A 26,575-nucleotide genomic window follows, 5' to 3' on the forward strand; every position below is an offset into this window, starting at 1 on the left:
AACCCGATTTTAATCCTGTCAACTGCTACCCGGTCTCACTAGATGACTCCGACCGGGCAGCTCTAGCCGATCGCTCCGGTCCGAGTTTTTCCCAATGCAACGACCCAAAAGGCAAAGAAAGAAAACTTTCCATAAACTTTCAGACCTGGACTTCTGCTCCATGGTTTCCCCGATTCGGGAAAATTATGCATTTTCCTTTTCACCCCTCTCATTGGCTGGCGTCTGATTCATATCCATAGTTTCTCCATGAGAAAGGGACCTTTTTGCTTTCCCTTTTGCTCCAATTGTCACTAAGATTTGGTTCCCCAAAACCCCACAATTGCATTAGGGTCTAGGTTTTCTGGGTTTTTTTTTCTCCATTCCAGCGGTTGTCTTCATTTCATGCTGCTGGAGAAATGAAGACATCCTAGATTTCTGTGGTGATTGATCAACAAGCAAAGCTGTGAAGATGTCTAGGCAATCAACAACTCCTGCTTTTCACAAGTCCAAGACACTTGACAACAAATATGTAAGAATTCTTTGAATTCCCACACCCTTTTTGTTTACTTTCATGATCCCAATTTTGCTTTTTTGGAGAAAATTCTTACTGAAACTGTTAGATGATCTTTGTTTGGAGAATATTGGGTTTCATGATTCAGTCGGCGCTCGGGATTTTATTGATCAAATTGATCAATGCGCAATCAGTTTTATTGATAAGTTAATCACATTGCACTTCTTTGTGTGTGTGTGTGCGCGCGTGTGTTGGGGGGGGGGAGGTGTTTGGTTTAACAGTTTAAAGTTTTTGAGCAGTTGGGTTTTGGATTTTAGCAAATTTTCTGGCAAGAATCAATGTGGAAGCCAATGTAGGTTTCATTTTTGTGTTGCATTCATTTGTTTATGCGTTGAATTCTGCTTGGTGAAGATGCTCGGCGATGAGATTGGAAAAGGAGCATATGGGCGAGTATACAAAGGCTTGGACTTGGAGAATGGAGACTTTGTTGCTATTAAGCAAGTCTCTCTGGAGAATATTGCTCAAGAAGACCTGAATATTATCATGGTATACTTAATTACTGCCCCTCATTCTCTGTTTCTTTTGTTTGTGTTTTTTTTTGACTGCTCTTGCGTAAAAGATAGTTTGTTTTGTACGGTTAATCACAAAAAAGGAAAAAAAGGAAGGGTAGAGGAAAAGGGGATAAATAAACTGATCCATGAATTTGGGCAGCATAAATTAAGGAGGATTAGATGGATGACTAGAAATATAATTGGCAGAATTAGCAAAAAAGGCAGGTCTGGGTGCCTAAAGATTAAAGAGGCAGAGTCTTTAAAGGGCATTTCACCTGAATTTTTTTACCTATTATATTACACTGCTAAATGTCCAAAAAAAATGTCCACACGTTGCACAAGAATCAGCAGAAATGCCATTTAGAATAAAAGGTGAAGAACTATGATGCCCTCCATGGCTCCATATGAAATAAGCAAAGCACACCCTTTTAACAATTTTTCCCAGTATGATGTAGGCCAAACCTGTACAGTTTACTATTCGTTGATGGTTGTAAATGGTCGGCCATAAGCATAGTTGTTATAGGTACATAGGCATGCTCTAGTTGCAGAATTTGGAGTGAGTCAAAGGCTTGTGCCTCACAACCATGAAGTGTGAAGATCAAGCATGCCTCTTTCCTGTTGGCCTAAGGTGAAGGCACTTAAGGCGTGCACCTTCTACAAAGCAACTGATACTTTTTATCTTTGCTTTTATTGCTACTTTCAAGTTGTATTGTCCTTATTGCTTGTATGTCGGTCTAACAATTTCCAGAAATTTTCCTCATTGACTCCTTTCTCTAAACTCACAGTAGTCGTAGTTGTATTACCGTGCACTTTTAATCTGTGGGTTTTTTGGTGACTTTGTTTGCGTAATTAAGTTGCTCTGTGAATTTCATTCCCCATGACACGGGATGCGAGTTTGAATAAGCTAAGTTGCTTCTCTCTCTCTCTCTCTCTTCCCCCAAAATTTTTCTGAGTATTATTGCGATTGGAAAGGCATGCTTTGCCTAACTAAACTGATGCAGTCGACAAGGAGCTCTAGCAGTGTGATTTGCAGCAAGAATACATCCATTGAGTGCCTTTATTAGTCACTTTGCTTTAGTTCATTTGGAGGGATAAGAAGTTCTTCACCTTTGCTTAAGTCCATTGAGATTTAGTACTTTCTAGAAATTTAGGTCTGGAGGGATAATTTGGTCATTTACTTGATTGCCGGAAAATTCAAAATCGTCTCATCGAGTCTTTTTAGTTTTGTGTTAGGTTATGAGTTGAACTTGTCACTGTTAAAGGAAGTTATATAGCTACCTTCCTTTCCTATTTAAAATAGGAAATAGGAGTTGTGCATGTTTTAGGAAAGTTTATAGCTTATGAGTGCTTGTCTTCAGATTCTATTGTAGGCAGCGAGATTGATGTATAAAGAGCCCATGCTCTATATGTACTATGTACATATTTTTATGAGGTGCACACCCTATGCCAGGTCCCAATGAATCTGCTTTTGTAAAAAAGCACTAATGAGTAGAGGAACAAAAGAACTACTCATAACAGGTGAAAGATCTGTTTTCCGAGGTTATGATTGGGAAAAGAATTTCAAGGCTCGCATTAGTTGCTTCATATTCCATGCATATATGTACTAGCAGAAATTGGGTGGCGTAGGGGGATTTTCTAGAAATGCTACTTTTGTGTTTTCGTATTTCAATTGTTGATAGAGTATTTTTTTCATATTCGACTCACTAATCTTTTCTTTGCTTTTTGGGTGATATTATTGGTTCGATTTGTCGATGTTGCAGCAAGAGATTGATTTGCTTAAGGTAAAATTTACTTCTTCAGCTTCTTGTGAAATATGTGCACACACAAGTATTTTGTCAAAGTAATTAGATGCCGAATGATAAAGTAACACCTTGCTTGTCTTTTGTGTTTGTTACACATAAGCATTTTGGTTGACTGACAATCTTCCCTGCTGCAAGTTATGAAAGTGCCATCTTTCCATATATTATCAGAAGATGTCCTGGCAACAATGTTTTAAATCAGGCAAATACAAAACGTTTTAAAACCACATCAGGCAACAATACGGAAAATCATTCAGTGGATTCTCCAATAAAATAGCCTGCTCCACTGCATTGTTATCTGCTTTCAAGCTGCTTCCCACATCTATGTCTATCATATGAGTGGAGTTTCACAGTTTTTTGCTTTAACTTTACAGAACTTGAATCACAAAAATATTGTAAAGTACTTGGGATCTTTGAAGACAAAGACTCATCTCCATATTATTCTTGAGTGAGTATGCTTAAGGAATTTTCTCACTGTATTTTTAGGCTATTGTAGATAAATGCTTTTGACCTTTTTTACCCTTTTTGGCAAAGATATGTGGAGAATGGTTCACTTGCCAACATAATCAAGCCCAATAAATTTGGACCCTTTCCAGAGTCTTTGGTTGCTGTTTACATATCTCAGGTTTGAAAGAGAGTTTATACTTAAAACCTTCTTTTACTACGGTTTCAGTTATTACACTCGGCTCATTCATTTGCTAGGTTTTGGAAGGATTAGTGTATCTACATGAACAGGGTGTAATTCATCGGGACATCAAGGGTGCAAATATATTGACAACCAAAGAGGTACTATGGCTGTGTTTCGGCATTTCTCTGCTGTTGCATCTCTTGCTTGCACACCTCTTGTGTTCATTTCTATCTCTGGCTATAGATGGGATGTTTATCTTATTTTGGGACACAGTCACTGGATCCTTTTGTATTTCTCTTTTTGTCTTAAGAAACTCTGTGGTAGTTGTCTTTGTAGGATTTAACCTGTCTTGGTAGAATGCTTAAATGATCTTGTGCTTTTAGGGTCTTGTCAAACTTGCAGACTTTGGAGTTGCAACAAAACTAACAGAGGCTGATGTTAATACACATTCAGTTGTTGGGACTCCATACTGGATGGCTCCTGAGGTACTTCCTAGCTCAATTTTTGGCTTATCTTCTTTTTGTTCTTCACATTAGTGTTTTCTAGTTTCATGGTGTGTGCTTTTTGGCCTTGGTGATCAACCCTTTGTTGGCTCATCGCTTACCAGTTGGTGGGTGTGTGCTATTCTGGGTACCCATTGGGCCCCAGGCTCCGTGTTTCTTTTTATCCTTTTAATTTTTTCTTTTATGCACTCTTTCTTCTTATTCCTCTCTCTCTCTCTCTCTAAAATTACTCCTAAAGCTCAAATGGCCAGCCACCCCCGCCCGTTGGAATTTCCCCAGAATTTTGGTGGCCACTGGTTACTATTTAGCGTTTGTGAGTCTGAGGATGAACAAGAAAAGCTTATTTTGTGAACAAAATGATGTGATATGGGTTGTTGGGCATCCATCAGCATATCTAGCATGGCACCTGTGGCTTGCCAAGGTCCATTTTAAGTCAACCGAACTAATCTATCTACAAATTGGTTGCTCACAGTATTGTGCCGTTATTTTTGTGATGCTGTTTAAAACCTAACTCTCTTGACCATTTGCCATTTCTAATTATTAATGTAATTGTAAATAAATAACGTGGGCGTAGTTATTTTCTTCTGACTTGATGTACACCTGATGATATATCGTGCAAGCAACTTTAAATGGTTATATTACCCATGACTCCTCAGTTTCCAACAATGTAGTCTTATTTTCCTATCCTTTCGGGTATGGGAAATTTTCTTCATCACTCAATGATCTATCATGTTTTAGATCTGCTTTGTGCTGCGTGCTAGATATTGGCAGTAAGCTAGAATTTGTGCAGCAGATTAATAAAAATCTCCTTGAGAACTTTAATGTTGTGTGGTGAAAGGAGCAAATCTGATAAATATAAAGAGAAAGGTCTGAAATGGGCCTTCTGTGTTCTTACAAGGATGCACTGAGTGAAGTATGAAATGATTCTTTGATGGTATGAAGCTTGAGGAGTGCAAGGGCATAAGGGGTAGGAGAAGTTTCTCGGGGACATTAGGGGGTGTTAGAAGTTTTCGAGAGCATATAAAGTCCAAACGACAGGTGTGCTTTTTAAGCAATAGATGCTTTTTTGATGTGATGGATTTTGAAGTATGTAACTTAACCAGGGTAATGAATTTATGCTGTCCGAAGTTGTGATAGTTATATCTAGACTGGGGATTGAAATCTTCATAATAAAATTTTTCAGGTCATTGAAATGTCTGGAGTTTGTGCTGCATCAGACATTTGGAGTGTTGGATGCACTGTTATTGAGCTTCTCACATGTGTACCCCCATATTATGATCTCCAGCCGATGCCTGCTCTCTTTCGAATTGTGCAGGTTAAGCTTTGTCTTATCTCTGTAGTTATTTGTTGCTCTGACAATGAGAAAGCAATGCTTTGACTCTGTAGAACAGGTTTTAGTACTTTGCCAATTTTGGGTTCAGTGGTATTGCTTACTAATTAATATGACCAAGTAAAAACTGTAAGTTTTTCTCCAGAAATTTTTTATGTTGATTTTATTTCTCACCTTTTTCAGGATGACCATCCTCCTATACCAGATAGCTTATCTCCTGCTATTACAGATTTTCTGCAGCAATGCTTTAAGAAGGTGAGATGTAAGAACAACAGTTTTACCCATTGCCCTTGCTACTTTTGAATTTTCCTATCAACAACTGGTTTGACACTAAAGGTTGAAAATTTTTTTAAAATGTCTATATAACATGCTTCAATGATTTTCAATGCTACTAGTTGCTTGTGCTTTGTTATTAAAGGCTAGGTGTCAACATAATTAATGTAGTGAAGGAGTGCATCCCTGTTAAAGCATGTAAAACTGTGTTTAGTACATAGGGAAAAGATTGGCAATTATAGTACGAACCATCAAAAGGAAGCAAGTTGGAGCCTAATTTCTGATTCCACCATGTGACTCAGTGGTAGAATTTGGTGACAAGAGGTGGCTTGCTTATGTAGTGCCTTATTCTGTCTTGGTTTGTGGCACTTTATTTATTTATTGTATTTCTTGATTCCCACCCACATGGTTTGGAGAAATTAATCAGAGGAAACTTGTAGCTGTGGTCCATATGATTTAAGAAGTTTCTTACAATTGTTTAACGCGTTGAACGGAAAGAAAGTTTGCACCTGTGAGCTACCTCAGAAGAGTGAATTTTTGTTATTATGCAATCTTATGACGAATCCCTGCCTCTGACATTAAGGATCATCTGTCAGGATGCTAGACAAAGGCCTGATGCCAAGACATTACTTTCACACCCTTGGATACAAAATTCAAGGCGTGCTTTACAATCATCGCTTCGTCATAGTGGAACAATAAGGTAGATATTTGAATTGTTTTCCCTTGTCTCAATCTGTTCAATGGTCACTGCCTATGCCCAGCAGGCATTCCTGCATAAAATATAACTTGCTTTTATTTAACCTCTATTTCTTTCTTGGCTTTTAAATTTCATAAATGAGGCCTAAGATCTGTATTGGATTCTAGTCCTCTTTTGCTATATGGTCATTTATTAAGGGTTTGTGCAAGACTTATATTTAGTTTTTCGAAACAATCTGGAGCTTCAATTATTAAATCAGAATTTGCTCATGGTCACATCAACCTTGCTACTCCATTCCCCTTATGGAGACAAGGAGGTTACATGTTATTATCAGCCATTTTTTGTTTTTGCTATATAAAAAAATTCATACAATTAATGAGAAACAGCAGTCTTGTATTATTTTAGGCTGCTAGAGGTAAGACCAACAATACCCCGTTGAGGTAAGGACATGACTGTGTTTAAGCTGAGAATAACTGTTTAGGAACTCAAAACTTCTTTTCGGTGAACATGTCGTAGTGTTAGTGTCATTAAATGATATGACACACTCAGACGAGGACATTGACACAATACAGTTGGATAGCGACCACTATACTGGGTGAATGAGTTTGTGGTGACATGCCTTAATGTCACCACAAACTTTTGTGTATGAGTTTGATGAATAAGAAATTTTGTGTATGGATATTAGTTATCTGTGATTTTTTTAGTTGCTTAGTCATGTATGAACTTATATGCCCATTTTTTTTGGGCTCATATGACCTTGTACTTTTCTTGTCTTATCTCTGTGTGTGAGTTTACATAAACTTCTGAGGATGATACTCTAGTACTTGCCCAAAAATGCATGTTCTGGTTACATATGAACTTCATTACTATCTGTCACTGTTAGTCCGGCCCCCTTAGTCACAACTCATATCTGTTAATGACTGAATGTCACAGTGAACACTAAACTCTTTAAATCTGGTGCATTTGGTGTGAAATACATTATGATATGCTTTTACTGTTGTTAAACTTCAGCATAGAAAGAGAAATGGCAGGATGCCCTTTTTAGATTGGAAGAGACTACACTTTGGTTAGATTATGACATAGTAGGAGGTGATTATGTGGAAAATCTTTCTAGCTTTGAGGGATATAGTTCAATGAGAACATAGCTCTAGTTTTGCATCAATCACCGGCGTAAGCTACCTATTCATGTCAATAATTGTACAAATTCTGTAATACCTACTGCTTTTTGGTTAATTTTGCAGGTGTACAGCTCCCATAACCTTACCTAAAGTTTCTAGTAGGACCTTCCTTCTTGTTTTATATATTACATTAACCTCCACTGTCAGCCTTTTTAGAATTTTTTAACCCATAATTAGTAGTTATCATCACCACTGATCTCTTTGCTAACATCTCTGAAATTACAAAATGAACCTTTTGCTGTGATTAACATGTTGTGGATGTTTGTGTAACATGAAGAAAATTACTTAACCTAAAAGAAGAAGGGAGCTCTTGTAATCATATTAAACCTTGTGGGAGGTCGGTGTTATGTGCCCTTTGATATAAAGTTTGTCTATGTTCTGGACATCAGTATGGACCACCAGGATGGAACTTCAACTTATATTTTCTGTAGAAAATTTAAAGGGTTTTTCTTTAGCGACTTGGTATTGTCCATATGAAACGATTTCTTGCTATTTTTTCTGTTGTTTTTTTGTTTTGTGCTTTTTTTTTTTTTCGCTGCTACCTTGTTATTTTTGTCCAAGTAATACTTGGGTAAATCTGACTCCAATTGGTTGGAGATCTACCCAAAACTTTTCTCTATGATTCTTATTAAGATGAAATGCATTATAAGTAAGTTGCTTACATGGAACACAAATTTTGCTGTATATCAGAAAATCTGAAATAATGCACAAGTAGGTCCCTGTGCAGGTAATCAAAGTCTTGCAAAAAATTGAGGTTCCATTTGAGCTTCATTTTAGTTCTGATTTGGCAAATATATTTACTGTTTTAAGATTTTAACGCCATTTTACATTAATAGGTAGACAACCACAACTAAATGATGTTAAAAGATAAGGATTTCCCCAGCAAAATATACAGAGACATAAAGACTTAAAATTTCTAAATATATGGTGGTTTACAAAACAAAGCTGGATGGATGTATATGGAGAAAAATTTACTTTCAGCATTGTTGAAAAATTATTTGTAAGACCACTAAATAGTTTATGTTAAGGGTTTCTATAGTACGACAAAATTATCTTTTAATTGCGCATGAAGTGGTGAGGTAAGAAAAACTAATCAATCAGAGGTGGGTCATAAGCGTGTCTTCATGTGCTTCATGAGTTGAGGAAACTAGAATTGGTTAGTTTTCTGATTTGAAAGCTGTACACCGATTAGATCGGGATGTTTTAGTTTAGCTTTAAATGTCAGGCTGACAAAAGATATGCTTTTGATTCTCTGTAATATGCCTTATTAATTTTTTGCCACTTTTGTTTGGATACAACTTATCTGATTTGCTTTTGCATTCACGCTGTACTCATCATCTTTTTTTTCTAGTGTTGTTTCATTTCATTATTCTATGTGCATTGAGTGGCTCTGAAACAGATCTAATAGTGACATTTCCTTTCAGAAATATAGAGGAAGATGATTCAGATAATGAGGAAATATCAAATGGAGATGATCAGAGCAATGTTGAAGACGTTTCAGCTGAGAAAGTAAAATTTTTTAATATAACTGAACTTTTAGGTGCACGAATTCTTCTTTTCAGTTACTCATAATGCTCTGAAAACATATGGTATAATCAGGTAAACTTAGATATATCCTATTTGATGAAACTTGATGGTCTTTAGGGGTCTAGAAAGGAGTTGCTATCATCAGAAGCTGCTGAGGTTTGTACATCATCAGACAAAGATGGATCTGGTGGTAATCTTTTTGAGGACAGAGCAGATAGTGCTGAAGATGAAGCTGTATCAGATCAAGTCCCTACCTTGGCTATCCATGAAAAGAAGTCCATTGGGAGCCACTCAAGTAGACATGCTGCAGGTGATGAGACTGCTCCTAATTTGAGTGAGCATCAGCCATCCTATCCGGCTGTGCAGGACAAAGTGCTCATGAATGGTGAGCGGGAATCTTCTGAATTAAAAACAAAAGGTGTAGTGTCTGAAAAGCTTGAGGATATCGAAAATAGTGTAAATGGCAGGCATGATTCATTTGCATTTGGAGTAAAGAGCCAGGATTCTAATTCACGCAAGGTAAAGCTGATCCAGCTGCTGTTTGTGTCTCCATACTTGTAGAGTAAATACATTTTTTTGCGCTTTTGTTGGGATATACGAACATCATTGTCATCTTTTTGTTGTATGAGCTAAGGTATTAAGGAGGCACATATCATTAATTACTTTTTACCGGAAGAATGGAGAGAAGATATTACTGGAGAAGCAAAAGTTATTTCTCCATCCTGGAATAGGAGTTCTATTTTAACCCACATCACCCGTAGCCAGCCCCTAACAAAAGGGGAAAAAAATTGAACTAATAGAAAGGAGTTCAAATGTTGCCTTCTGCAGAGACCGGCTAATTTGTCATCGGAAGTGGCTGGCTATTTTTCTTGCTTTCTCTTCTTGTTTACACATTAACTCGATTAACAGCTTTTAGATATGTGGTTGTGTCTAGAGATGAGAAAATTTCAGGCAATCTCCCTCGTAAGTTTGATCTTAACAGGAAACTATAAGAAAATATGACATGCTGTGATTGTGCCTCCAAATTAGGTAGGTTTCAGCACCAATCGATAGTTCATTTTGTAAGGTTTTGGCACTATGAAAAAGCTTCCCTAGTGTGACTGCAAGATCGGCAACTTCTCAAATGTGGATCTTTCTTGTTTTGCTATATAGAAAAATTTCTCTTAGGTTCCGTTTGATAAAACTGAATCTGAATTCTGAATTCTGAATTCTGAAATCTGAGTACTGAAATAATTAATTTGCTGAATTTTAAGCACTGAAAAAAATATATGAATGTCTGAATTTTAATGCTAAATCTATTTATACTGTTTGATAAATATTTATAGCTGAATGCTTAATAAGTTTAATTTGATAATTTTGCCCTTATATCCGTTCACTCAAAAAAGAAATAGAATCTATGATTTAATTAGTTTAAAATTGTTAGGTATGAAAATGACAATATTTATTTTTAAATCAAATTAATATAAAAGATGAAATACATTATATGAGGAATATGGAGAAGATGTGAAAGTCATTAAAAAGGGAGAAAAGAGAAACTAAAAATCGTTAGATAGAGAATATTATGTTGTTTAATTAGATAAGAATTTTGAACATAATTAACAAACCAGGGTAGATTTGGTAGATAAGATAAGGTAGTTGAAGTAATTCTATTGATTCTTATCAGAATTAAGCATTTAGTTAGGATTCTTGTGCTGAAAAAAATACACACAGGTACACACAGGTTCAGCACTGCTTAACAAGTTCAACAAATAGATTTTCATTTATCAAACACTCAAAACATCTGAATGTCTGAAAAATTCAGATTCAGCACTTTTTTATGTTATCATACAGACCCTTATACATTACATGGTTCAAATTCTTTTGTCATCTACCTCTGCCTTTTCCTTGGGAGGAAGTCTTACTGCAGACTTAAGGGATACCATTGGACACTTAATTTTTCCATAAAGCAAATTGTTGTTGACCTTTTGGGCCTCATTTACATGTGTGTATACATCTATAGGTTCTATCCACTGCTAAAATTCTCAAGTGTGTGTTTCTGTCATCAGTTTATCAATAAGTCAGGGCCTTGGATCTAATTGTTTAAGTATCAGACTCTGTTCAACAAGTCAGAGACCTTGTATCTAATTTCTGAAATATCAGACTCCGTTGAACGAATTTTGTGTTACTGCTTTAATTCTGAGTAATGTTTGACCTTGTTAGCCCTGGGGTTCCTCCCACAATTACTGCAAAACACTGAACCCCATTACGACAGGCTCCATTCCTATCCTTCTCATAACAACCAAAATCAGGATCAAGTATGCTAACAATTGGCTTAAAATTTCGCAAATAGAATAGAGGGCAACATGGATGCTGAAGTTTGGGAATCCCAAGATAAACTTCAAGACTCTTAATTTCTTTCTTTAGTTCTGAGGAACTTGTGCAAACAAAGGTTTGTTAAACATTCTTGGACTTCTAATGTGATTAGCTGCCTATGATAACATGCTAGTGGTGGTGGAGGGTTCAAGGAGGTAGATGTTTAAAGTGTGGTATATGTCTGGAATTGGAACCCCCCCCCCCTTTTTAGCGCAGTGAGTGTGAAGTGGAGTGGGGGTAGATATAAGAAAAGTTGGAAAAGGTGCTAGTGGATTTTCAAAGAGTGCCTGAAGGTAGCGAATAGCCAGCATAGATAAAAGCTCAACTAATATTACAAGGTGATTTTTCTCGCCAAATTCCAATCATTTTTTTTTTGTGTTCCCGGTGCACATAATACTTTTTGCATGTGGGTTATCCAAATGATCTTGGATTCTGAGTGGTTTGCATATAATAATACACTATCCTAAAAGGTGTTGTTAATAAGTCCATAGTTGGCGCATTCATGTGTTGTTTATGATACTACTATTTTAGTAGTATTCATGTGTTGTTTATGATACTACTATTTTAGTTTATCATAATGGAAGATAACTGGAGGGAGGGTCTCGAGTGTAAAGAATTTTAGGTAAACATCAATTTAGCTCCGGCTTTAGTCTTACCAGGAAGAAAATGGATCCAGACTGCAGGCATTTCAATGGAATGCTGCTTGGATATGTTGGCCTCTGTCTATGCATTATTCTTTCATGTTGTCATTGGATGTCCATCCATCTGGTGTGAATAATTAACTGTAAAGAAACTATTGACGTTTGCCATCCTTGAAATACTTGACAAAAATTTAAATTATGTACAGGTAAAATTGATCATTCAGTGATGTGAATTTACACTGTCCTGTGACTTGACGCTGGAAATGTCTATTAGATTCTATTTTTTCTACCTGTATGTTGTATTTCACCGTTGCCACTTGCTCTTCTTTGCTCTATGCGAATGGTCATGTTATCTGGAAACTAAAAGTTGAGAATTTAACACAATTTCTTGTGCACTTTTTGGTATATGATCACTTTGAAGGCTGTCAAGGCTTCAGTAATCTCCAGTCAAAATGAGCTGAGTAGATTTAGTGACACTCCTGGAGACGCCTCCTTGGATGATTTGTTTCATCCACTTGAAAGGAATCTTGGGGATCGTTCGGCTGAAGCCTCAACATCTGCATCTTCATCAAATGTAAATCAAACTAATGTTGACTCTGGCAAGAATGATCTAGCAACAAAATTACGAGCTACCATTGCGCAAAAAATGGAGAATGAAACTGGGCAGGCAAATGGTGGTGATCTGCTTCGTCTGATGATGGGTGTTCTCAAAGACGATGCTATTGACATGGATGGTTTGGTATGATTTAGCTATCATGTATTTGCCTGGATGTTTTAGTACCTGTTCCTGAAGCACTTGTTTCTCGTAAATTTGCATGCCAGGGTTTTGATGATAAGTTGCCAGCAGAAAATCTTTTTCACCTTCAGGTACTGTAAAATTACTCGTCCTACTAATCTGTGCTTAATGTCTTCTGTTTTTAGTGTTTCTGGCTGATTCTGAACTCATTAGGATCTATATGGTACTGCCATTGCATAATTTCCGTTGTTATGGGAAAGAAGTTGGTTGGAAAATTGTGTTATCAGCTGGTGGATGTCTGAAATTGATTATAAAACAATCTGTTTTACCAATTGTGAAAGAAGTTGGTAAAAATAGTGAGATCAGTTGGCAGATATGTGAAATTGATTCTTAAAAGCCTATTTGCCCTACTGCCAATTTCTCACCTATATCAGTGAACCAGTGACTACATTTATGTTAAATCTGGGGCACTTGGGTATGGTGTCGTCAGATTTAAACATAGTGCTACTTAATATCAGGTTGGTCAACTTTGATATGTTTGACCAATAGGTCCAATTTTTGCCAGTGACAAGTGGAACAATTTAATAAGCTAATGAGAAAAGAAAGAATAAGATTTCCTTTTAACAAGAAATGCTAATTGGGTTCAAGGTGAAACTATTGAATTCTCAAATATGAGAACAGTTTGTTATATAAAGCTTGTTTTTGTATCTTAAAATTAAATCTATGATGTTGAATTCTTTAGGGCCCAAGGATTCTATTTCAATTATAATTGCAAACTGTTTCTTTTCTACGGCGATAAATGCTTGTGGTCTGAAATTGTTATTGGAATTTCTTTTGGATATTTTTCAGATTCTGAGTTTGTGATGGTGTTGGGGGTCAAGAAATTAGTCGATCAATTCTAGGACTTCTTAAAGACCTATGGACATAGACTTCTAATTGTAGCAATTAACAATATGCTGTTTGAGTTTTTTTTTTTTGAATTATTTTGGGGGTGTAATTCTCTTGTTGACCTCCAATTCCTGCCTTGACTCTGTCTCTGCTTGTTATCTCGTAATATGAATTTCTGGAATGTCTACCCCGTTCTGCTGTACCTACTTGAATGAAAACGTAATCGTGGTGTCCTCTTTTGTTACTTGTTACCACTTCCATTGGAAAGAAAAAGGAAACCAAAAAAAGAAAAAACGAAAAAAAGGTTTAAATGCCTGTGAAGCTACTCTAGTGACTTGTTCTTTATTGAGATTTTTATTTATGCATGTTGCATTTGAATAGTTTAGGTTGACTTAAATTTGGTATTTATCTGTCAATCTTCCCACCACCTGCCACTATACCCAAAAAAATTGGAGTGTGATAAAGGCGGCAGCTTCTCTCTGTAGGCTGTAGAGTTCAGCAGGTTAGTGTTGTCATTGAGGCCAGAGGAACCAGAAGATGATGTTGTAGCTGCTTGTCAGAAGTTGACTGCTTTCTTTCACCAAAGGCCTGAGCAGAAAATTGTCTTTGTAACTCAGCATGGTTTACTTCCTCTGATAGAGTTACTTGAAGTTCCAAGAACTCGCGTACGTTCTTTTTCTTTTTTTCTATAATTCTGTGCTATATGTTTTACAATACACTCTCTTTCAGAAGATAAATCATGAGATGTTGTAAAGTATCTTTTGACTTGCAATTTCAGGTAATATGTTCCGTGCTGCAACTTCTAAACCAGATAATCAAAGATAACAGTGACTTTCAGGAGAATGCTTGTCTTGTGGGTCTTGTAAGTACTTATACTGTTCCCTGTAACATGTTTTACTTTAAGAATAATCAACTTTAGTAAACTAGTATTGTATAATACTTACTGATGCAATAATGACTGCAATGAAATGGCCTGAAACAGATTTCACGGGCCTCATAAATCAGTGGATTTTATACTCTTTACATTGAAATTTTATCTTCCTTTGAGTGGCTGGTAGCATATATAGACCTGTAGCTATTTGCGAAACTGATACTGTTAAACTGGTGGTTTTTGTAAGTCTCTGTTTGCTTCCAGGAAACCAGTGAGTAAAAGGAAACATATCCCTGCAAAAAGTTTTCTCACGTTTGGTTGTGGAAGAAACTCTCAAGGAAAGGATTTGAAGGAAATTGTTGTTTTTCCCTCTTTAGATTTCTTTACTAAAATGTGAGGAAATGGTGGAAAGTGATTAGAATTTGGGTTACATGCAGATTATAAGGTGTGTTGGAAATGTAAATCGGGTCATAAAATCTAACTAGAAATTAAAAAAAAAAGGAAAAATCGAAGATAGAGAGAGAAGAAGAGAGACAAGGTTGGTTCCCAGGTGCTAGGGGCTGGGAATCAATGCTCCAAATGGCTTGTTCCCACCCAGATTGGCCACCATAGTTCAATAGAACAGTGGCTGCTGCAGAGAGGCTAAGACTGGTGCCTGGAACAATGAAGAAGGAAGAACCTTGATATTTTCAGTTTTGACCCAAACATTCAGGTCCATGTAGTTAATCCCATAAGAGTTTTTCTTTACTACATTACTTTCTTAACTTTTAGAGTGATCTCACATTTTAAAGATTCAACACTATCAATTACTAATATTTCCTCAAAACAATTTGAAGTAAGAGATTATCACTTTTATGTACTTATTAACATTTCTAAAAATTTGTAATTAAGAAGGTTCAGTTTTCAAAAAAGATGCTGATTAAGCCAAATAAGTGGTTATCTTTTTGTTCAACACTTTTCCTTTTCCTTTTGGATTATGCACAATCCAAACTAAGAAAAAGAAAATTGACGTGGTAGGATTTATTTTCTCTTTCACCTTTGCAAGTACGGTAGTGAAGTTTTGAATGAGGTCGTCAAAATGGTTTTTGTTGGGAAATTGAGAATTTGAAAAGAATTTTGCCAACTCATTTCAATTGGTTATGTCCAGTAATTGTTAATTTGAAAGAGAAAAAAGAAATAAAGAGTGTGTTTGGATTGCTGAATTATTTCAGATAATATCTCTCTTGCATCATAAACACATTTCCCAATCCACCTTTTTTATATTTTCAACTACCTTTTTGTCTCACATACATAACATCCCAAAAAATGCTACACTAATTATTCCAAATAATATCTCACATGCTCTTTAACATCCCAACAAATGCTACCTTTCAAAGATTTTTTCTTTTTTGGATTTCCTTTTCAAGATCTGCAAACCATACGGAAACTTACTTTTTAGGAAATCAATTTCCTTTACTAGATTGCTCCGTAACCAAACAAGGTCAGGACTTTGGAATTTTGAAGAAATTTACTTTCTTCCTCCATTTCTTTTTCTCACTAGGCTCAGGGTCAAACAGTGTCTAATAGATTGACAAATGCTCGTGTGGATGCCAGGTTCCTCAACCACTTCTTTCAGTTGCTTGACAATCGTCTTCTTCATCACGAGTCTATAGTCACTGACTGTAATGCCTCTCTTAACCAGTTTAACCTGAACATAAGCACTAGTCAGAATAATATTCAACATTTTTCACTCCCTTGTAGAGATACATGCTGTATGACATCCTAACCTATTGATTATTGAATTTAAAAATTTCTATTTACTTCTTTTTGAAGATATGGAGAGAGGAAAGCAAAGTCTTGAGGGGGATAAATTTATTCCAATCTACTTGGAGATGTCTAGAGACTTGAATTTTGATTTGAACATGGATTTACTGTTGAAATATATTGACAGATCCCTGTTGTAATGAGCTTTGCTGTTCCTGATCGTCCTCGGGAAGTTCGTATGGAAGCAGCTTATTTTCTGCAGCAACTGTGCCAGTCCAGGTAAAATTTTCCATGCTGTTTCTTTTGTTGGTGACTTGGTAATTTGAATGAAATCTAAGCGTTTTATTTTGTGCAGCTCCTTGACATTGCAAATGTTTATTGCTTGCCGTGGGATTCCAATTCTTGTGGGCTTTCTGGAGGCGGATTATGCAAAATATAGGTGTGTACTTAGTTTTCTGTAAGAAAGCAAACACTGTGATTTTCATCTTTAGCAAGTTTCTTTGACATTGATTAATATAAGGTTGAGCCTGGTAATGGTAAGGTTGCTTCAAAGGGTAACCTTTCTACCTGCAAGGAATAGTTTGTGACTCTACTTGAGACTTGCTGTGATGGGAGCCTTCTGAACTGGATTTTCTCTTTTTATCATGATACGCTCCCAGGGATTCTGGCATTAATCTACGGAAAGTTTTTGTTAAAGGATAAGTTTTATTATGAATCCTGGAAGCATGGCCAGAGAATATGCTTCTCTAGACCAGTTTATGGCAATTGAAATCAGTTTATTCTGCATAGTAAAGTGAAGTACGTAAGTTGAAGGAACAAGAAGCCCTGTTGGAGAATAATAATAATTGGGTTAATCTGATGGATAAAATAAAGATAAGATAATCTGATGGTGACTTGGACAGGCATTCATAAGTATACCATGAACACCTTTTTCTCACTAAGTGACCTTGTTTTTGTTGGGATTCTAGAAATTAAATTTAGTAGAATGTGAATCCAATGAGAGTCCCTGTTTCTTTTTGGAATAAAAAATCTGACCAAACAAATTCATAAAATATGATAAAAAGAATATCTGATGACTAGCGTACAGGGAAGTAATAAGAACTCATAAAAGGATACTGGTGCATGATCAAATAAATACATATGTACAGTTAGTATAATAAATTGTATTGATTGCCCTTAGTTGTCCATGAATGACCAGTTCTATTATTCTGTAGTTGGGACTGGCTGGTTATTCTGCGCTTACATGCCTAAAAATGTGTTTGCAGATTGACAGCATCTCAAAGCTTTTGGTACCAAAAGAAAAAAGTGCTTTTATCTTTTTATTAATTTACGGAAATTGTAAATGGCTTGCCATATGAGGAAAATTGTAATTTACAGTGAGAAAGTACATTCTACAATTTGTAAGTCCGGGACTGGTTTATAAAGTTAATTTTCTTTTCTGCTAATGTGGATGCAATGATTTAGGCTGTTTGAGGGAAACATTATACATGTAAAGCAGGTAGATGTTGCATAAGCAGAAAAAATCAAAAAGCAATTATTTGGCAAATAGCTAAATGATTGGCATTCATATCTTGAACCCTCTTACAAGACTATTTGATGAAGATGATGGTCTATAACCAACATCCCTTACTAACAAATAAGTCCAATGGACTTTTTGATTACATGTAAGTTTGAGCTAGAAAACTATTTCACTCCAGATACAACTAACGAGTAGAATATTAAATAACACATTGATAGGTGACTATGTAATATGAAAAGCTGCATATAAGCAGTGAATCAATATGTTTACTAGACTTTGTAGATTAATGTTCTCAATGCACTCAGAAGAATTCCTTGAGATCCATTGACTTTTTGAACAGTTGATGCTTCACTTCCAATCTTGGGATTACCAACTTTGATTAGACCATTGGTTTTAATATTACACCGGTTACTAATTAATTCTATTTCTTTTCTGTTACATCCTAATCCAGGGAAATGGTTCATCTAGCTATTGATGGCATGTGGCAGGTATTCAAGCTTCAACGCTCAACCCCTCGAAATGATTTCTGTCGCATAGCTGCCAGAAATGGTATATTACTTAGGCTGATCAACACTCTTTATAGTTTAAATGAGGCTACTCGTCTAGCTTCTATATCTGGTGGTGGTGGATTCCCACCAGATGGTTTGGCTCCACGGCCACGTTCTGGTTCGTTGGATCCTTCCTTGTTGCAGAGTGAGGTATCACATTATGGGGTTGATCAACCTGATCACTTTAAACTTAAGCATGGAACATTAGATCATATTTTGCCGGCTGGAACACAGGAAACAGCACGGGCTTCAGTTTCACAATCACCGGATGCCAGATTCTTTACTCTTGATACTGACAGACCGCAGTCAAGCAACACTACACTGGAAGCTTCAGGCAGTTCAAAATTGTCTGATTCAACACCTTTGGACAAAGTAGTCAGTGTGGCAGCAAAAGAATTTCCTGTTGCTAGTTCGAGAGAAAAAGAGAGTACAGATCGATGGAAAAATGATCCTTCCTGTATTGAATTTGATCCAAGGCAGCCGAGAGGTGCTGGTATGGCAAATAGAACATCCACGGATCGGCCAGCAAAAATGACTGAGGGTGCACCAAATGGAATTTTTTCAGCAACTGCTACCCAGCAAGAGAATGTTCGGCCACTTCTAAGTTTACTGGACAAGGAGCCACCATCACGTCATTTTTCTGGTCAGCTTGAGTACGTACGGCATCTGACTGGGCTGGAGAAACATGAAAGCATACTACCTCTTCTACATGCATCCAATGAAAAAAAATCAAACGGGTTAGAGTTTTTGATGGCTGAATTTGCAGGTACTGGAATTAGTCTTTAAAAAAAAAGAAAAAGAAAACTAACAGTAATAAATTAACTTGGTACCAAAATCTGCTCTCTCGTTGGGAAAATCCAAGAAGGAAAGTACCTGAAATTACTTGGATAAGTTGCTGTATGTTATCCTTCCTTGGCAACTTTTGGTGATCAGACATATTTACATAATCATTGAGGACTATTATAAATTCCTTGTCAAGCAGTGCCATTCATTTATTACATCTAGCTGCAATCTGAATATGCACTGGCCGTTTTAGTTCATGCATATGATCTTATAATTTTTATCTTACATTTTATTGAACTTTGCATATTTGAATGTAGATGTAATTATTGCAAGGCGCATTGCCGCATTGCAGTTCTCAACTTGTACTCCATGAAATCCAAAGTAGTAATTCTAATTGTATTTAATCACTTATGGTGAAAACATTCGAAACCAGATTGTAGGGGAAGAATTTGAATATTAAGCTATAGACAGAAACTATGAACAATTAGTTTTAGCTATGTTACCTATGGACTCTTACTTGTGCTGCCGTACATGTCTGATTAACATTGCAGTAGAGTGGCTGTGTTGGTGGGACTCCCATACCCTAATCCAGTTAGAATTTGTTTTTTGGTGCTGTCAAATCTATTACAATGATCTCATTTTCAAGGAAAACGGTTAAATGCTCTTGGAAGATTGGCTTTAACAGTGAATTTATGTTCTGGAGGTGCTCCTAAGCATGAAGATCTCAAGCATATTAATTTCATTCCAGGACCTTGTGTATGCCCCATGACCCAAGGCACCCGTCAACCCAAAAGAGAAAAGCTATAAAAAATGGAAAAAGCAGCTTGAGAGATTTATCTTCTTTTGGTTTTTAACTGACTACATAATGCTTCATTTTGAAGGAAAGCTTCTGATGTTTTCTTTCTTTGTTTTTCTTTATTTTTTTATTTGACTGTGATCTCCATTATTTGACATTTGTAAAGCTTTTCTGTGAAGCATTTTTTTTAGGGTAAAATACAGCAAACCTCCTTGTAGTTTGTGAGATGGTCAAAAAACCTCCCTATCATTTAAAAGCACCCATTGAACCTCCTTATACTATGGACTAATCTGGAATTTGGATGAAAAACATCCAAATTAATGGAGAGTGTGTCAGACTCGCCTAATACGTGAGTAAGATTGATCACATTGATTTTTCTGCATAAAAACCGATTTCTTCTTCCAATTGTACCCTCCTTTTCTTTCTTTTTTTCACTTTCTTTTGCTTTCCTTCTCCCAAAATCAGAAGGTTGCCTTTTATCCTTTTTTCTTTTCTTTCGTTTCATCTCTTTCCTCTCCCGCAATCAAAACAGAGACTGCAGATGCATCAAAACACCAACGCCCCTCACAAGCACAACCACCGTGACCACCCTTTCTCCTCCTTATATTTATCTTCTGTTGCAGCACCAGGGGATTCTTAAGAAAGTTCATGTCAAACTTTGGCTTCTTCTCCAATAGAACTGTCCTTGCAGCAACACCTTTAATCTCTTAAGTAATTGCCCTTAGCCCATTCTTTGGTAACCAGATTTGATGCCATCACCATTGCCATCGTGGTCACCAACTGATACATAAGGCGGGCAGAAACGCAGATGGATTTGAGATATGAATCAAGGCAGCCTCACAAATTTTCTTTTAATCCACGCAAATATCTGACTTTTTGTGTGTAATTGGTGTCATATAACCATTTTATTGGTCCAAAGGATTGTTTTTATGTAGTAATTTGTTGGGTTTGCTTTGTTTTTGGACTGAAATTAATAGTTTTGCTTATCACTGTTCATGCCTATATTTGTTACTGTTTGCTTGTTTTTGGTCAAATCTGATATCATAATCATGATCTAAGCTGAAATTGGATTTGAGTGTGTAATTTTTGTTAAATTCCACCACTGGTGGTAGCTACTGGCGGCGCTGCTCCCTACCGTCGCTGCCGCAAGATCTGTAAATGATAATAATAGGCAGAGGAGGAGAGAAACTTTGAAAATTTTCACCTTGACTCATAAAGTCTGCTTGTAAACCCACAAAGACGATGATGGATGTGGCGGCAGCAGTAGAAAAATAATGAAACTGCTTTATCACCGGAGAAGATGAAGAATGTTTTGAAATTTTAGTTTGGCCCCTCAATTTTTTTCTTAGACAATTCAAGATTTCATGAATTTAGATGAAATCTGAGACCCAATAGTGCTGAAGATGATGATGAAGGTGATGACCACGGTAATCATAGTGATGGCGACGATGGTGGCGATGGCAAGGTGACAATTGCTGGACTGAAGAAAGGAAGAAAAGGAGAAGAAAATGGAGGGGAAAGGAAAACAGAAAAAGGAAAAATAGAACAAAAAGAAAGGCTATGGGTTCTGAAATCTGAACATCATCCCGTTGGAGAAGACAAGAAGTTTTTAGAATTTGTTGAATTAACCCCTGAATTTTACTTTTTTCTTAAATGAAGTAAGAAAGTTTTTAAAATCTTTAAGTAAAACCCAAACTAGCTTTTAGTATAGTTCGAAAACAAGGTTAACATAGGAATTTTGTATTTTTCGTCAAAGTGGATGATTTCCGTTCATTGGCCAAATTAGTCCAAGCCACGAGGGGGCTCTTTGGGAGTTTTTAAACAATGAGGAGGCTTTATGACAATAACCCAAACCACAAGGGAGTTTAGTGTATTTTACCCTTTTTTTTATATGATTGTATTTCGTGTGAGTGGCATCAATTTTTGTTTTTGATATTGCATTCACATTTTATTCTCCTGATGCTTGACTCTTGGGTACAGAGGTTTCTGTGCGTGAAAGGGATAACAGTAACTTGGATTCATTACCCAGAAATTCATACAAATCAGCAAACAAGAAGGTTGGACAACCAGCAACTATTGATGGAATGGCTTCTACGTCAGGACTTGCATCTCAGACTGCATCTGGGGTTCTGTCTGGCTCTGGGGTTCTAAATGCTAGACCAGGGAGTGCTACATCATCAGGGTTGCTTTGTCATATGGTATCACCTTGGAATGCTGATGTTGCCAGGGAATATCTGGAAAAAGTGGCAGATCTTCTTCTTGAGTTTGCTCGGGCAGACACAACTGTGAAATCCCATATGTGCAGCCAGAGTTTGCTTAGTCGTCTCTTCCAGATGTTCAATAAAATAGAGCCCCCTATTCTTGTGAAGGTAGAAGAATGTTTTTATTGGTGGCATGGATTTTGATTTCTACCTGGATCTGTTTATCTGATATTATTATTCTTGCATTACTTAGTTATTGAAGTGCATCAATCAGCTATCAATGGATCCACACTGCTTAGAACAACTTCAGCGAGCAGATGCAATCAAATATTTGATTCCAAATCTTGATCTCAAAGAGGGTCCTCTTGTTTCTCAAATACATCACGAGGTAAGTTCTTTACATTGTGCATGAATGGAACAGTCGTTGCTCCTGAGTTGAGGACCAAGGTTCTGGACAATTTTGAACTAGTAGTGCATGGTTCCTATCTTGTGGACTTGCAACATTAAGTGGATTGAAGTAGTCAGAGGTCTTTGCACTGATAGGGTATATAGTAGGCTATTCTTGAATCTGTTGGATCTTTAATTTGGAAAACTATTGACATTTGCAGTGGACCTAGTACATGTTACTTATTATAGTACATCAAAATTGTTTGCTTGCTGGAAGATATACTTAGCCTGTGCTTTGTTTTCTTTCCTTTTTGTTTTTGATGTGTGTATGTGCGTGCTTTTTTGTGCTTGTGTACTTGCGGGAATGTTATTGGACTCAAGATTAAACTTAAAAAATTGAAACCATTAATTTGTGTGAAAGTACTACTACTAATTGATTTGGTGAAATAACCTTGATTAGGTGCTTCACATGTTAAGTTTGGTAGTAGTGTGATTCCTTAACTTGCATTCATGCAAATCTGTTCATGATTGTGAATAATAGTGCCTTTTTTGTCGCTAATTTGATATGCATATCAACAGGACATTCTGTTTAGCTAGCAAATATAGGCTCCGATTTGATGGAGCTAGTTTCAAGAACATTTTTGGAACACTTCAAATATGCCAACATACCAAGTTTTTGTCTCTGACACATATACTTAGGAAACTGCTACAGGAACTATTTTCTCAAAGCATCTCCCAAAACAATCATTTTTTAGAGGTTTCACATCAAATATGTGAGAATGTGAGCGTGTGAGTCATCGATCATATCTTGTATGAAGTACAGCTGGATGAAAGAGGGTTTACCATTTGTTGCTTCAAATGGTAGGCCTGCTAAGTTATTAGACCTTAGACAGCTTATGTAATGAGGGATAATTGTATCAATCAAGTACCTTTCTTAGGTTTGAGGAGTCTAAATCTTTTCTTCCCTTCTTCCTCTTTTCCTCTATTAGTTCTACTCCCGAAATTCTATTTCATGCACACTGTCAGTAATCAAATTTCTCTCCAATTAGTCAATGTTTGAAGACACCAAATAGCTGCCTCTGAGCCCAACTTTTGAACTAACACAGTATTTCCGCAAGGCTTTACACCCCCTGAATACCACCACGTGCTGATTAAGCTAGTTTTGGTGCTTAAGATTGAATGCCTGCATCGGTTGATCTTAATAAAATTATATCCAGTATTTCTGGTGTCCTCTCTCTCTCTCTCTATATATATATATATATATATATATATATATATATATCTATCTATCTGTCTTTTTTTTCCCTTCCCTCTGTTACAAAAGTTGGCAGCACATCACTATCAATGCAGTGAAATATGGTGTTTCAAAGTTAAGTGGAAAAGATTTCTATGCAGCCGAGTCATACTTGTTATTCTGCTTGTAAGGTTCATTGGACAGCCATATAAGGCGCTTAACCGCTGATTTTGTGAATTGAAGGTCCTCCATGCACTCTTCAATCTCTGTAAGATCAATAAGAGGAGACAGGAACAGGCAGCAGAAAATGGGATCATTCCACATTTGATGCAATTTATCATGTCTGATTCACCACTAAAACAATATGCCTTGCCTCTGCTTTGCGATATGGCCCATGCTTCACGTAATTCAAGAGAACAGTTACGGGCTCATGGTGGGTTGGATGTGTACTTGAGCCTGCTAGAAGATGAGCTCTGGTCTGTCACGGCATTGGATTCTATTGCTGTTTGCTTGGCTCATGATAATGACAGCAAGAAGGTCGAACAAGCTTTACTAAAAAAGGATGCTGTGCAGAAACTGGTCAAGTTTTTCGAGAACTGTCCAGAACAGCATTTTCTGCATATACTGGAGCCTTTCTTGAAAATTATAACGTACGTGTTGTCAAATTCATTTTTTAGCATGCTATGTTCACTGGTGATTATGAACTCTGATTTTGTGTCTTAATTGTTTTTCTCGATTGGTTTCTGAGAAGTTTTCGAAAGGTTTCCTGATCGTGCTTTCTTACTAGCTGATGGTGGTTGAGAAGTAGGGTGTTTTCCACATTCTCTACATCAGCATATTTTTCCAAGGACCTGTAAATAAAATGGGTTCTGTAATGGTTTCGCTGTAAAAGTATTACCTGTTGACATTTCCTCACTATACATTTTGTATGCCTTAACCAAGCAGTTAATGTTGAAAATATTCTCTTTGCAAGTAACCTGTCCATAATGTGTGCCAAGTCCTTCTGGGATGACACAGGAGCAAATAATCTAAAAAATTTGCTGCTGAAATGGGTTTAATATCATAGTTTAAAATAATCGAGTCAAAATGCTTCACCTTTGATAGAGTTATGAAGTGTCTCATAGTGCCATCTGGCTACAATTGCAATTTGACCTTTGGGATCAGTTTCACTGATTTGTTTTTGATTCAGGAAATCTTCCCGAATAAATACAACTCTTGCTGTTAATGGCTTGACGCCACTGCTGATTTTAAGGCTACACCACCAGGATGCTATAGCCCGGTTGAATCTGCTGAAGCTAATAAAGGTTGGTAATATGACTATTCTTATGCCACAGCTATGAGCTATCTGTGATTTTTTGTTAATAGTTGATATTGTTTGCAGTTGTTTAATATGTTGTTGACCAAGGACTCTGTGTTCTTTGGACACAAAAACTTTCTTGCTAATTTTTATATTGTAGTTTTGAGTAGTCTAAGATATACCACTCAAGCCAGCTGCCGAAGGGAAAGGGAAAAAGATTGATATACCATGTTGGAATAAAAAGAATCGCATTACCTACTTATTTCTTAATATCTCTTTACAACCTCAAACGTGTCATTTTATGGGGCAAGGGACCTCAATGGCTTCCTAGTATTTAATCGCCTGCATTTTACGAGAATAAGAGGTTGAGGAGTCAAAATATTCCAAAGAAAAACCTAAAATAGGAAGAGTGAAGCAAAGCATTTCAAGTTAAAAATTTGCTCATGCATTTGTTGAGTTTTAACCCTTGTCAATTTGCTGCTGCTTTACCTTTTATCTGTGGAAATTCTTTTTTCACTAAATGTAAATTACTGTGTGTGGATATGAACTTTTGCAGTCATTTTATTTCTATAAAAGCTGAAATTATTTATCTGTCCATGCATTGGCTTTTGGAAGATCTCTTCCATTTTCTATGGGCGCTGGTGACTGTCTTGCCTGTGCCTTCAAAGTCTTTTTCAAAGTTTCCTCTACTGTCTTTCGCTTAAAGCTTTTCATGCTTGTTTACTTATACCTGCCTGGAAGTGAATGGAAATTCCTAAACCTATCTGGTTGCGATGAGGAGTTTATTCACCATTTCATGTCAATTGAGGCTATCATAGTGTTTCAACCTTTTCACTTTGTCTATTAATAGAAAGATGATGGGTTGTAATATGTTGGCACTTTGATCAAATTCCTCTGCTCTGCCAATCTTTGGTCTGCTGAAATGAAGATTTTTCTGAAATCCTGATACAGTTTGGTCTATCTGGTGTGTAAATTAAAATGTTAAAATGTTGTACCAATCTAGTTGTATCTCATAAGACTTGTGTAACATATATAGCAACCTGGCCTTAAATGGTATCACTTGGTTTTGTACCTGTGTTGCTTTATATTTGCCACAGTCCTCACTCTGAGCTTTCTCTTCTTAGGCTGTATATGAGCACCACCCTAGACCAAAGCAACTGATTGTGGAGAATGATCTTCCATCCAAGCTTCAGAATTTAATCGAGGAACGTAGAGATGGGCAAAGTTCTGGAGGACAAGTTTTAGTGAAACAGATGGCTACTTCTCTGCTTAAAGCACTTCATATCAATACTGTTTTGTAATTTCAAGTGTTTGACTACTGTCTTAATGCTGTGCATTGTATAGCGTGCAGGGTGTAATTAATTCCAGTATATGCCCCAAATTTTTAATCATTGTTTTTTGGCTTATTTATTTTACAAAATTCTCATGTTGAACTTCTTAAAACACAAGTCCTAGGTATCCTTTTTCGTTTTTCTATTTTAAATATCTTTAAATAGCTGTTTCAGAATGGTGCTTATTAGCCACCATCTCTCTCTTGTAGAAAGCTTTTGATTTAGTGTATGGGCATCTTTGAGTAAATGTAAGTTAATCTCTTTCCTTGGCT

At 36.6% G+C, this 26,575-nt stretch overlaps 1 protein-coding gene across 1 annotated transcript; it reads left to right on the plus strand.

The window, feature by feature from the left end:
• The first annotated feature begins 141 nt into the window (after positions 1–141).
• Positions 142–26,575, plus strand: LOC113700748 (MAP3K epsilon protein kinase 1). Its single transcript, XM_072060422.1, has 24 exons — positions 142–508; positions 902–1,036; positions 2,802–2,822; positions 3,215–3,288; positions 3,375–3,465; positions 3,543–3,626; positions 3,852–3,953; positions 5,155–5,286; positions 5,485–5,556; positions 6,171–6,274; positions 8,874–8,958; positions 9,094–9,495; positions 12,391–12,708; positions 12,792–12,836; positions 14,079–14,258; positions 14,372–14,455; positions 16,395–16,486; positions 16,563–16,646; positions 18,178–19,040; positions 21,834–22,222; positions 22,308–22,442; positions 23,919–24,325; positions 24,865–24,979; positions 26,097–26,575. The coding sequence occupies exons 1-24, from the start codon at positions 449–451 to the stop codon at positions 26,271–26,273; spliced, it is 4,251 nt and encodes a 1,416-aa protein (XP_071916523.1). The 5' UTR covers positions 142–448; the 3' UTR covers positions 26,274–26,575.

This window comes from Coffea arabica, chromosome 7e (genome assembly GCF_036785885.1).
Source record: "Coffea arabica cultivar ET-39 chromosome 7e, Coffea Arabica ET-39 HiFi, whole genome shotgun sequence".
Classification (NCBI taxonomy): domain Eukaryota; kingdom Viridiplantae; phylum Streptophyta; class Magnoliopsida; order Gentianales; family Rubiaceae; genus Coffea; species Coffea arabica.

What these genes read in the sequence shown, in the direction of transcription:
- LOC113700748 (XM_072060422.1), top strand. Translation starts at nt 449, where the DNA reads ATGTCTAGGCAATCAACAACTCCTGCTTTTCACAAGTCCAAGACACTT. An exon ending in AGACACTTGACAACAAATAT is followed by an intron (nt 509 to 901) that starts GTAAGAATTCTT and finishes TGCTTGGTGAAG; the next exon opens with ATGCTCGGCGATGAGATTGG. An exon ending in AAGACCTGAATATTATCATG is followed by an intron (nt 1,037 to 2,801) that starts GTATACTTAATT and finishes TCGATGTTGCAG; the next exon opens with CAAGAGATTGATTTGCTTAA.